The sequence below is a fragment of the Hyperolius riggenbachi genome, chromosome 8 (assembly GCF_040937935.1).
Source record: "Hyperolius riggenbachi isolate aHypRig1 chromosome 8, aHypRig1.pri, whole genome shotgun sequence".
NCBI lineage: Eukaryota > Metazoa > Chordata > Amphibia > Anura > Hyperoliidae > Hyperolius > Hyperolius riggenbachi.
In genome coordinates, this window is record NC_090653.1 from 148,835,253 (window position 1) to 148,848,763 (window position 13,511).

Consider the following 13,511-nt stretch of genomic DNA (forward strand, 5'->3'; position numbering starts at 1 on the left):
AAGTATTGACTCAGGGGGCTGAATAATTACGCACACCCCACTTTGCAGTTATTTATTTGTAAAAAAAAATTTGAATCATGTATGATTTTCGTTCCACTTCTCACGTGTACACCACTTTGTATTGGTCTTTCATGTGGAATTCCAATTAAATTGATTCATGTTTGTGGCAGTAATGTGACAAAATGTGGAAAACTTCAAGGGGGACGAATACTTTTGCAAGCCACTGTATGTAGGGTGGAGGGGCAGAGAGTGGCCCATAGGGTACACAGAGGCATGTCATGGACCAGGGAACATGCCTTTGTGTCCCATCTGCACCACCTCAGATACACTTTTAACCATAATTTACCAGTCTCCTAGTTTTATTAATTATTAAGTACGGTAGGTAGAAAAAAACAAAGTCTTGTAAAAGTAATACCTTTTAATTAATTATTAAGAAGTGTTTAATCAAGATGATACCATTTATTGGCTATTGGTATCATCTTGATGGTAAAACTTCTTGCATTTACTGATGTCTAATACGGTACAATTAATTACTGTCAGACTAAGGCTGGCGATTCACCTTTCCGACCTGTTCCTTCTTCTCTTCCCCTTCTCATGTTGATATAGTACATAAAAACAAGCAGCTGCTTGCTCTGTGGACATCATCTTCCAATTACAGGGAATACAAGGAAGGCAATGGAAAGTAATCTGCACTCAGGTTGTCACCAACTACTCTGCAGTTCTGGCAAACAATTGCTTAAACACGCCTTTTTATACAACAGCATCTAGTAAACAAAAATAATAAACAGCTGTTGTCTGTGACGTTTGATATGAATACTCGTCATCACGTATGAGTATTCAGCAGGCATAATCAGATGACTAATCATTACATGTGTATACAGTGAATCAGACAATCGTAGGTGCGTTGCGGTCTTTTAAACGACATTTAAATTAGGTAGTCGTCCATTCAGTTGTTCGTGTGAGTGTAATGTTTGAACGACAGGTTGTTTAAATGACAAGATGTCCAAACGACTGATCCAAACAACAATCAGGCAAAAAATCAGACATGTGTACGCACCTTAAGTAACAGCTGAATGTCTACAGCTGCACGCAACCCCCATTCAGCCTTCTGTGGTAGACAGACTGCTCAGGAAGAAATAGCAATTGGTTGGTGGGTTTAATTTTTTCCTCTCTGTCTGGGCCCTGTGGTTGACTGATACTGGTAATGACAAAACGTATTAGACCCCTTCAAATGTATGGCTTTCTTGAATTTCTCCTTGCACAAAATACCTTAAAGAGAACCCAAGGTGGGGTTCTGACAATGCTATCTACACACAGAGGCTGGGTCTGCCTATACTGCCCAGCCTCTGTTGCTATCCAGATACCCCCTAAGTTCCCCCTGCGCTCTGCTATCCCCCATAAATCACAGCCGCGCTGTGTGGGCTGTGTTTACCTCTTTAGTGTCAGTCTGCTGCTCCCTCCGCCTCCTGCATAGCTCCGGTCCCCGCCCGTGTCCCTTCCCTCCAGTCAGCGGAGAGGGACCGGAGCTATGCAGGAGGTGGAGGGAGCAGCAGACTGACACAATAGAGGTAAACACAGCCCGCTGTGATACGCTGCGTGTCGACAGCGCAGCTGTGATTTATGGGGGCCAGCAGAGCGCAGGGGGGGGGGGGGGGTTAGGGGGGAATGGGATAGCAACAGAGGCTGGGCTGTATAGGCAGACCCAGCCTCTTCGTGCAGCTAGCATTGTCAGAACCCCACCTCGGGTTCTCTTTAATGCTATGATCCCAGTTTGTTTGGAGAATTCCAACATTAACTTGGCCTCTCAAAATGAAAGTGCAAATTACCAAAAACAATGGACATTTACTTTATTTGTAAGAATTATGGAAAGAGAAACAATCTAGTTTAGACATTAGACATTTAGACATTGAAATGGTCTTTGGAGATATGAGTATTTCTGCATCCATTTTGATTTTTGAGGACTTAAGGACACCATACAATTTTTTAAATATCTGTTCAATTTAAGAATTGCAATACATTTTTCTGACTGAGTGTAACATTTCAAAAATGTGACCAATGTACCACACACATTTCCCCAATTTTTCCCCAATTATGATAAAAATGATTGGAAAATTGCTAGGGTGTGTATATTAATAAATTGTCAATCTAACAATCTAGAAAAATTAAAGAAGAATTTCCAGCATTCCGGATCAATAAAAATCGGAAAAAAATGGGAAATCCGATCAAATTTTTTAGTCGAATGAAAAAAAGCTTTAGATTTTTTTCGGGAGATCCGATCATATTTATCGAATTGCCGTAAAATCTGATAATTTTATTGTATCGTGTATGACCACCTTAAGAGAGATATAAGCCTGAGATTTCTTAGCCTTTTGAACTATTCCTATTATATCTGTTTTTAGATCAGTATAAGCTGGCTATACCCTGATTACACTATGTGTATCAATATATAATTTGACTTTTTAAGCTACAAGCCAGCACATATGGAATTTATGGCCATGCATTACATTACAAATAAACCCTAAGGCAGAGGGGGTAACCTTCCTTAAAGGGAAGCTGATGTGAGAGGGGTATGGAGGCTGACACATTGATGTACTTTTTAACAATGCACGTTGCCTGGCTGTCCTGCTGATCCTCTGCCTCTAATACTTTTAGCCATAGCCCCTGAGCAAGCATGCAGATTAGATGTTTCATTCTGACAAAAATCTGACAAGATTATCTGCATGCTTGTTTCAAGTCTGTGATTCCGACACCACTTCAGCCAAAGAGATCAGGATCTGGATGCTAGCTACACAAGAAAAAACGCAGCATGCAGGACTTTTTTTTAATCGCATCGGAATCGCATGTAGTGTAAATGAGCCTTTAAAGTATTTCAAATGTTCTGCCATCTCTTGACAGGTTATAAAGCCATGCATTATTTTAATTCTAGTCTAGCACAGTTGACATGGTTTATACATGTGATAACTGATTGAGCAGACTATTGTCAATGTACTGTATATACTCGCAAATAAGCCTAATTTTTCAGCATAAAAAATGTGCTAAAAAGTTACCCCCTCTGCTTATATGCGAGTCAGTGAAGGCAAACAGATGGTGGAGCAGGTTTTGTTAATGCCATAGGAGCATAAGGATTGTGCACTAGTGATCCTGCTCTTACCAGCTTGCACCCTGCTGTGTCCGTGCCCTCCATCCCCTGCAACATGGTATGCAGTGTGTGCTGCTCAAGACTACCTGTGTCCCCTGGCTTTTGGAGCGGAGCGTGAAAGCAACATGTCAGTGGTGCAATGATCAGAGATTCTTCCTGTGTGGCAATCGCTGTGTCTCATATCTATGATGCCATCTAGTGGCTTCTTGAGACACAGCTGTATGAACCTGGGGCACATCTGGCTATGGGGGGGGGGCTGACGTGTACTGGGGGAACATCTAGCTACTGCGGAGGGGGCTTATACGCGAGTCAACCACTTTTTTCCTGGTTTCTGAGGGAAAAGTGGGTAACTCAGCTTATACATGGGTCAGCTTATATGTAAGTATATATGGGTATCTGTGCAGTCTTGATTGTTGTGCTTCATTGTATTCCAGTGTCAAGGAAGAGATGAAGCCTCTTTTGCTCAAAGTGTCTCAGTCACTTGAACAAGAATTAGAAAAACTTGCACTGTCAACAAACACAGTGGCTGAAGAAAAAGGTAAGTGTGTAGCTTTATTACCATGGGTCAAACATGTCTAGAATTTCTATTTGATTCTTTATCGGAATTAGTCATGCAGGTTTTGTTTTTTTTTACCTGAAGTGTGAGCATGTAGCCGCTAATGAGAATATTATTACAATTTTTTTATGTAGCACTAATATATTCTGTACCATAGTGCTGTATATAGTACAAAACAGACAATAGTGGGAAGGGAAGCATATATGCGTACATGTAATAAAGGCGCCTGGAAAAAGGGCATTGGGTATTGAAATGTTTACCTATATTTTACTATGACGTAACCTAACCCTACTCTCACACAAAACCCTCCCTCTGCCAATACCTAACCCTAATACCCTCTCCCCAGTGGTGCCTAACCATAATGCAGCCCTGGTGGTGCCTATCCCTCATACCCCCCCCCCCTGGTGTTGTTTAACCCCAATGCCCCCCTGGTGGTGCATATCCCTAATACCCCCCTGGTGGTGCCTAACCCTAATGACCCCCTGGTGGTGCCAAACTCTAATACCCACCCAGTGGTACTCAATCCTAATACCTCCCCCCCCCCCCCGTGCCTAACCCAAATACTGCCTCAGCTGTTGCCTAACCCTAATACATACCTAGTGGTGCCTAACCCTAATACCCCCCCAGTGATGCCTTACCCTAATACACACCTGGTGGTGCCTAACCCTAATACCCACCAGTGGAGCCTAACCCTAATACCCCCCGCAGCAGTGCCTAACCCTAATATTCCCCTGGTGGTACCTAAGCCTATTACACCCCTGGGGGTGCCTAACCCTAATGCCTCCCTGGTGGTGCTTAACCTTAATACCCCCTTGGTGGTGCGTAACCATAATACCCCCCTGGTGGTGCCTAACCCTAATAACCCCCCCGGTGGTGCCTAGCCCTAATACCCCCCTGGTGGTGACCCTATCCCCCTGGTGTTTTCCCTACCCTAATACTCCTGGTGGAGCCTAACTCTAATACCCCCCTGGTGGTGTCTAGCCCCCTGGTGGTGTCCATACCCTAATAACCCCCCAGTGGTGCCTAACTGTAATACCATCTGGTGGGGCCTAACCATAATACCCTCTCAGGTGGTTCCTAAACCTAAATACTTCCCTCGTGGTGCCTAAACCCAAACCTCCCCCGCCACTAAACTGCAATAAGAATCATGCCTGCTATTTATAGCCGCAATTTCCAGGTGCCCAAAATTCCATCAATTGCTGGGAGTAAAATGTTTTTGAATACAAATATTTTAGCAGAGCAGGAGGGATTAGAGCAGAGTCCAGGTTATTCGTAACTCAACTACCCAGCAGTCTCAACCAAACAAACAAATCACCTGCAGTCATGGGCGTCCGCACGTCGGCAAATTGGGGCGGCTGCACCCACCTGTCTGCCCGCCGCCCCCCCCCCCGGCCGAATCAGTAGTGGCGCCCCTTGGTAATCCCCCCACCCGACTCAGCACAGTGAAGGGGGAGCGTTTCTGCACAACGGCAGAGAAGGGGGGACATACCCCATTCCCTCATCTTGGGGCTCCCCCTTACTCGCTCCCCCTCCATAAATTAGCGGTGGACCGGGCGGCAGCTGAACACTTCCTCTATTCTCTGCACGCGAGGAAGATTCTGTGCGCGTCTGGTCTAGGCAGTGACGTCAGACCAGCGACGCACAGATCTCCCTCTCGTGCAGGGAATAGAGGAAAACTTCTGCTCTACTGCCGCCCGCTGCCTGCCACTTAATTATGGAGGGGGGACTGAGGAAGGGTGAGCCCGGGAGCCTCAAGGTTAGGTAAGAGGGGGATGTCCCCCCCTTCCCCGCCACACTACCTAAACTGGGGAGGGGGTCTCTGTCACTATCTGATCTGGGGGAGTCCCTGTCACTATCTGAACTGAGGGAGGTCCCTGTCACTACCTGAACTGGGGGTGGAGGTCCCTGTCACTACCTGAACTGGCAGGCTCCTGTCACCACTTGAACTGGGGGGGGGGGCTCCTGTCACTAACTGAACTGGGGGTCCCTGTCACTACCTGAACTGGGGGGGTCCCTGCACTACCTGAACTGGGGGGGCTCCTGTCACTACCTAAACTGGGGGGTCCCTGTCATGACCTGAACTGGTGGACTCCTGTCACTGCCTGAACTTGGGGGGTGTTCCTGTCACTACCTGAACTGGGGGGGTCCCTGTCACTACCTGAACTGGGGGGGACCCTGTCACTACCTGAACTGGGGGCTCCCTGTCACTACCTGAACTGGGGGCTCCCTGTCACTACCTAAACTGGGGGTCCCTTTCCCTACCTAAACTGGAGGGCTCCTGGCGCTACCTAAACTAGGGAGCACCTGTTACTACCTAAACTATCCAGGCTAGCCAGCCCAGCATCACCGCAAGCCAGGCCTGCCCAACATCATCGCCAGCCAGGCCAGCCCAGCATCACCGCAAGCCAGGCCACAGCATCACTGCCAGGCCTTTCGGCCCACACATAATCCCTAAGCCAGCCAAAAACAGTATTGCCAGGCCAGCCAAGCACAGCAGCCAGTAGAGGAGAATTCAGAAGCCAGGTGAGAGGTGTCTACCATATTAACCTCTCTGGTGGTAAGCCCGAACTCGGTTCGGGCTATGCTGCGCATGAGGCTATCTCAGGTCCTGCTGGTCCAATTTGCATAATTTTTTTTGGTACATGCAGCTAGCACTTTGCTAGCTGCGTGTACTTTACGATCGCTGCCGCTCCGCGCCGATTCGCCGCTACCCGCCGCGGCCCTACTCCCCCCCCCCCCTGACCCCTTGTGCAGCCTGGCCTTTCAGGGCCAGGCAGCGCTGAGGGGTGGATCAGGACTGCGGATGACGTCACGATGTCGTCGCCATGGCGACAGGGGAAGCCAAACAGGAAATCCCGTTCTGAACGGGATTTCCTGTTTGCGCTGATCGCCGGAGGTGATCGGAGAGGGTGGTGGATGCCGCTGCACAGCAGCTATCATGTAGCTAGTGCTAGGCTAGCTACATAATTTAAAAAAAAATTAAAGTGCTGCGCTGCCCCCTGGTGGTCTTAATAGATTAAGAGGGCATTCTGCCTATTTATGTGAAATGCTGTCTTTATTTATGTGCCTCATGACTGCTGAATTTGTCTTGTTGGGAGCCTCCTGATTGCTGAATTTGTCTTGTTGGGGGCCTCATGATTGCTGAATTTGTCTTGTTGGGGGCCTTCTAATTTGTTGGGGGCCTCATGATTGCTGAATTTGTCTTGTTGGGGGCCTCATGATTGCTGAATTTGTCTTGTTGGGGGCCTCATGATTGCTGAATTTGTCTTGTTGGGGGTCACATGATTGCTAACTGCGAGACTATGGGAAAAGCTAAATCATCATCATATGAGACAATAGCATTAAACTGTAACGATTGTGGAATTCTCTCTGTGATCAGCGCACAGAGCGTGCGCTGACACTGCGGAAATCCTCCACAAGCGTATAATTTGAGGGAAACCAGCAAAAGGTGCAATGCACCTGTAGAGGAAAATTCCTGTCGACAGGTAGAGCTGTGGAGTGCAGAGGAACAGCTCCTCTGCCCTGCCACAGACGCCAGACAGGAATTGTACGAAGGGAAGAAACGCAGGGCAAGATAGCCCTGAAAGAGAGAGATCAAAGCGACAGAGGGTATGTGTGTCCACCAATCTAGTCGCCACCCTGCGACGATGAACACACAACCATGAAGATAAAGTGAGAAGGCAATCGCCAGAGATGGCGATTGCTAACAGCGACACAATACCGAATAAGCACAGATGAGGAATGTATGTATGTCCACCAATCTAGCCACCAACCTGCGACGGTGGACACACAACAGAAGAAACCAAGTGAGAACGCAATCGCAAGAGAAGCGATTGCGGAAGAGGATGAGCACAGGGACAGAATGTATGTATGTGCCCCAATCTAGTCGCCAACCCGCGACGGTGCACATACAACAGCAGATATGAAGTAGGAACGCAATCGCGAGAGAGGCAATTGCCAGAGGTGACACAAGGCTACAGCAAGGCAGAGCACGAGAGTAGCAAAGGCACAGCAAATCATACAATGAGAAGATAAGGAAAATAACAAACGCTAACTAAACGTGAACACCGCACTCATTCGCAACAGTGCACGCGTTTATGCGCGGTCTCCGCGTGTTAAGCACAAGAGAGACAAGCACGCCTAACTAACCACCGACAGACAAACATGAAACAGAGGACGCGAGCGCTTGCTTAACGGTTACCTCACCGAGCCTCCAGCAAGCGTTCGTAGCAGACAAGACAGATACACGAAAACAGGAATAAGTGAGAGATACGATCCACTGCTCTTTCCGCCAGAGCGAGTGCGATCCAAGTATAGAAACAGAGCGAGCTGGATCCACTGCTCTTTCCACCAGAGCAAGTGCTATCCAAGTACAGCAAGAGAGATGGAGATCAGACAGATCCACAGCACTAGCGCACGGCGAGTGTGATCCAGGCAAGACAGATCAGATGAGATAGCTGGTAGCAACCGCTGCTCCAGCTATACTCCAATAACAAAGATCAGAACGACTTCCTGTCGACCACCGCTGGGACAGGACAATCACAACAGACAAAAAAACCAGATATGCAATCCTAACTGCACTAGGGAACCTGCCTAGTGCAGTCCCAGGAATTACTCTAGGCTAATCTTCAAGCAATGAGCAAGGCTGACACTCCCGGAGTGTTTCACAGGACAAACCCTTATGACCAGCCCAGGTCTGTGATATCACATGGTATATATAGAGCAAGCCTACAAAGGATGTGGCTAGGCAATCTGCATGACAAACGTATGCAAATTCCTCAGCAGCAAGCTGCAAAACTGACAAAAGGTCTCTCTTCCAGAGACCTGCAGAATGCAGACCTGAACAGTGGTCAAAAAGCTGTCTGCCTCTGCAGGCAGCCGAGCGGATTCTCACATAAACCTACTTTTTTAGCTTTTTAAAACAGAAAATTAAAACTGGGAGGTTCTAAAAAGATGAATACATTTTTCAGGAGTAGGATGGATGAAATTGTTTATCTTCACAGTTTATTTTCAACTTGGATTTTCCATAATGTTCATGTATGAAGTAAAACCTTTGTATTTAGTTTAAATTGCAGTGTTGGCACTTTGCGATAGATAAGTGACTTTTCAGTTGCAGTTTGGGCACTCGGCCTCCAAAAGGTTCGCCACCACTGTCCTAGTCTGATGTCCCACCATTGCTAAGTTCATGTAAATTTGGTTCCACCTGTGACCACACCCACATTCTGGTCCATGACCACACCCATTTTTCAGCATGGCGCGCTATGTGCGCCACACAATGTACCCCCAATTTTTGGTGCACCGCTTCCCCCCCCTCCCTCCTTTTTGCCCCCCCCCCGGAAAATTTTCTGCAGACGCCCATGCCTGCAGTACTCACAGTGGTGAAAGCCAACTTTTTAGGCTGTTTGTGGGCTCTGCTATGCTTAAAGACTGGGTTCCATGGCTCCCCCAAGGTTAATATACTTTCAGTTACTGTATTTTAACATTTAATACAGAAGTCATGTACTTCATGTAATTCATGTAATGTACTAGCTAGGCCTATTTTAACATTGAGTTTCAAGCAACCAGAAAGCACACTGATCCGGCATCAGTTGTTCCCCATCAGTGCTGGATAACCGAGACTCTACTGTATAAACACATTTTGCTGGGGGGCCCGGGCTACCCATGTTACACCCCTGCCTGGAGCAGATTGTTATTTATGTGCACTATATATTGATATCTTAAAAATATATCTTGGCCCATGTTTTGTTATTTGTGTGAGCCTTGTTCTCTACCTTATCTCATTTCATGACCATTATAGAAATATAACTTTCTTTCGTATCTTCCAGCACAGGCAACAGTAGCCGTATTAGGAACCAGATGTAAACGCTCAGGCTGTAAGGAAGTAAGGAAATATTAAACGGTATATATCAGAATGACATTGTGCTTCTGGCATGTAAATTAATAAACTGCTGCTACGATTGTTTATTCCTGCAGATTTATCAAGGGCCAGAGACTGACCTGGGAACGTGTGTACATCATACTGGTGTGCCAGTCTTCCATGAGGGGTAAAGAGTTTCATTTTATCTTGTATGTCAAATTGAAAAAGTCAACTTTAACATAATCGCCTTGACCTCCCCCATACCCCATTACTTATCATTACCCTTCTAGTTACAAATGTTCTCTGTTTCTGTTGAAGAGATGGGGAAAGTGGGATTGGGGAGAATAACATCATGTCAGCAATATTCAAACATCTCCTATACTAGTAGTCCGTCCACATTACAGAGGGCAAACATTCTGTGTTGTTACCTCGACAAAGGGGGCCCCTGGGGCCCCGAAATAAATCGTTGGTCTATGGCAGCCTTTCTCAACCTTTTTACCCTGGAGGAACTCTGCAAATAACTTTTGGATCTCAAGGAACCCCTGCAAACAATTTTTTTATCTCGAGGAACCCCTGCATTTATTTTTCAGGAGGCATGGTCTTTAAAAGTGGGTGAGGCTGTTAATTTCACTACCTCCTATTACACTGACACTCCTTATACTGTGCTCATTATTATTCTGACCCCCAATTTAGTGCTTCTTTTTACAGTACCCCCCTATTATAATGTGCTCTGTTATACTTCCCCCACGATGGGGGAAAATGCCAAGGAACCGATGCAGAGTCCTCAAGGAACCCTGGGGTTCCAGGTAATCCTGGTTGAGAAAGCCTGGTCTATGGAATGGAAATGTGTTACACTTACGATCTTTGAATAAAAGTGGACTTAGTCTACAGTGAGTGTGCAGATCTTTTGGATTTATGCACATTACAGAGGGAACACTTGAACTACGTAATAAATTGAAATGAGGTGTAACTTCACCTCACTAAACTGATAAAAACCCACCAATTACCAGAAGTAGAAATCTGGCTTTGTTGCATAGATACATTAATAGTTTAACACAATGTTCAATCAGGATATCTTAAAACACAAGTAAAATAATGGTCATTTCCTTGCAAACAGCTGATTTAAATTCCCATTCTATTGCTGAAGCTACATTAGGTTGCTATATGGAGAAAGGTGTGCCCTTTGCATGGTTTCACACACTTCTTTTGACATACTCCTTAACCACTGCAGTCATAAAACCCCTTAAGGACCAGAGCCTTTTTTTCCATTCAGACCACTGCAGCTTTAACGGTTTATTGCTCGGTCATACAACCTACCACCTAAATGAATTTTACCTCCTTTTCTTGTCACTAATACAGCTTTCTTTTGGTGCTATTTGATTGCTGCTGCGAGTTTTACTTTTTATTATATTCATCAAAAAAGACATGAATTTTGTCAAAAAGTGATTTTTTTTTTTTACTTTCTGTGTTGACATTTTTCAAATAAAGTAAAATTTCTGTATACATGCAGCATGAAAAGTGTGGACAAACATGTTTTTGCTAAAAAAAACCCCATTCAGCCTATATTTATTGGTTTGGGTAAAAGTTATAGCGTTTACAAACTATGGTGCAAAAAGTGAATTTTCCCATTTTGAAGCATCTCTGACTTTTCTGACCCCCTGTCATGTTTCATGAGGTGCTAAAATTCCAGGATGTTTTAAATACCCCCCAAATGACCCCATTTTGGAAAGAAGACATCCCAAAGTATTCACTGAGAGGCATGGTGAGTTCATAGATTTTATTTTTTGTCACAAGTTAGCGGAAAATGACACTTTGTGACAAAAAGAAAAAGAAAAAAAAAGGTTCCATTTCTTCTAACTTGCGACAAAAAAAAAATGAAATCTGCCACGGACTCACTATGCTCCTCTCTGAATACCTTGAAGTGTCTACTTTCCAAAATGGGGTCATTTGTGGGGTGTGTTTACTGTCCTGGCATTTTGGGGGGTGCTAAATTGTAAGCACCCCTGTAAAGCCTAAAGGTGCTCATTGGACTTTGGGCCCCTCAGCGCAGTTAGGCTGCAAAAAAAGTGCCACCATTTTAGAAAGAAGACACCCCAAGGTATTCCGTTAGGAGTATGGTGAGTTCATAGAAGATTTTATTTTTTGTCACAAGTTAGTGGAAAATGACACTTTGTGAAAAAAAACAATTAAAATCAATTTCCGCATCCCAGCGCGCGATCCCCGGCAAAACAGTGCCCCAGGACCCGACGCCATTCTGCGTTACGTGGTCCTGGGGCTGCCACTTTGCCGCCGCCAATATGCAGTAGGCGGTAGGCAAGTGGTTAAAGGGACCCTGACTGAGCTGTTCTTAAAATCTAAATCGAAACTTACTTGGGTCTTCCTCCAGCCCCCCGTAGCCTGCGAGCTCCCTCCCCCCCTCCTGGCCTCTTCCATGGTCCCGCTGTCTGGTAATCTGGTGACTTCCATGCAAGTCGCCCTTGCACCTTCCTGAAGCCCGCCCGCCGGATCATCACGCCAGGTGCCATCAGCCGCTTGCAAGGTCCTCTAAACACTGTACCGCGCATGCAGCTAACAGCCCCCGGCGTGATAACTTGGCGGGCGCGCTTCGGGAGCGCTCACAATCAACTTGCTTGGAAGTTGCTGGATTACAGGACCTGAAGTGAAAATTAACTTATGAGATAATTAATTTTACGTGTGCTAGCAATAGTAAATAGAGATTTCCTGCAGTCTCATATTCTATTAATTTTAAAGGCATACCGAGGTGAACATAAACTGATGAGACAAACAATTGTATCTATCCTCCGTCTCTTAAAAATGACTTTTGTATGTATCCCAGTTTTATTTATATTTAAATCTACTTTTTAAGTTTTTACTGTTTCATTGTCTCTGCTCAATGACACATTCAGACTTCCCATACCACTACCTCCCCCCTTGACCCTATCCCTTCTGATCTACTTCAGCCTCACTTCACGGATCTGGCCCCAGTCCTCACTACCATGTTTAACCTCTCCCTATCCACAGGCACCTTCCCCTCAGACTTCAAGCAGGCCACTGTACTGCCTCTGCTCAAGAAACCCTCCCTCGACCCCTCGCTACCCTCCAACTACCGCCCGATCTCCCTCCTCCCCTTCGCCTCAAAACTCCTTGAGCGTCTGGTTCACAAACGCCTGACCCAGTACCTCAATGCCAACTCACTACTAGACCCACTGCAATCTGGATTTCGGCCTGCCCACTCAACCGAAACGGCTCTCACCAAAGTGGTCAATGACCTTGCCTTAGCTAAAGCTGAAGGTAAATACACCATTCTCCTCCTCCTTGACCTTTCAGCAGCTTTTGATACAGTAGATCATCCCCTACTCCTCCAGTCCCTCCAATCCATGGGCATTCACGATCTCGCCCTGACCTGGCTTTCATCCTACCTCTCCAACCGCTCCTTCACGACCTCCTTCAATGAGTCCTCGTCCACCCCCAACCACCTCTCAGTGGGAGTCCCCCAAGGCTCGGTCCTTGGCCCCCTACTGTTCTCCCTATACACATCCTCCATTGGCAAGGTTATCTCCTCCATGGGTTTTAACTATCATCTGTATGCAGATGACACCCAAATCTATCTCCACACCCCTGACATATCCACCACTACCATGGACAAGGTCTCCTCCTGCCTATCTGCCATCTCCTCCTGGATGTCCGCTAGGTTCCTAAAACTAAATCTAGACAAAACGGAATTTATGATCTTCCCACCCCGGTCATCCCTGGACCTCCCAGATGTGCAGGTCACTGTTAACCACACTACTATTCACCCTACCTCTCAAGCCCGCTGTCTGGGTGTCACCCTGGACTCCGCACTCTCCTTCACTCCCCACATCCAAAACCTCACAAAGTCCTGCAACTTCCACCTTCGTAACATCTGTAAGATTCGCCCTTTCCTGACCCCTGCCACCACCAAACTCCTCATCCATGCC

At 46.3% G+C, this 13,511-nt stretch overlaps 1 protein-coding gene across 1 annotated transcript in view; it reads left to right on the forward strand.

The window, feature by feature from the left end:
* LOC137528341 (cysteine and histidine-rich domain-containing protein 1-like) overlaps window positions 1-13,511 on the forward strand; it is a 58,537-nt gene that overhangs the window by 23,863 nt on the left and 21,163 nt on the right. The window contains exons 6-8 of the mRNA XM_068249620.1: window positions 3,574-3,677; window positions 9,521-9,576; window positions 9,669-9,739. Of these exons, the coding sequence (XP_068105721.1) occupies window positions 3,574-3,677; window positions 9,521-9,576; window positions 9,669-9,739 (231 nt within the window). The remainder of the gene's footprint in view (window positions 1-3,573; window positions 3,678-9,520; window positions 9,577-9,668; window positions 9,740-13,511) is intronic.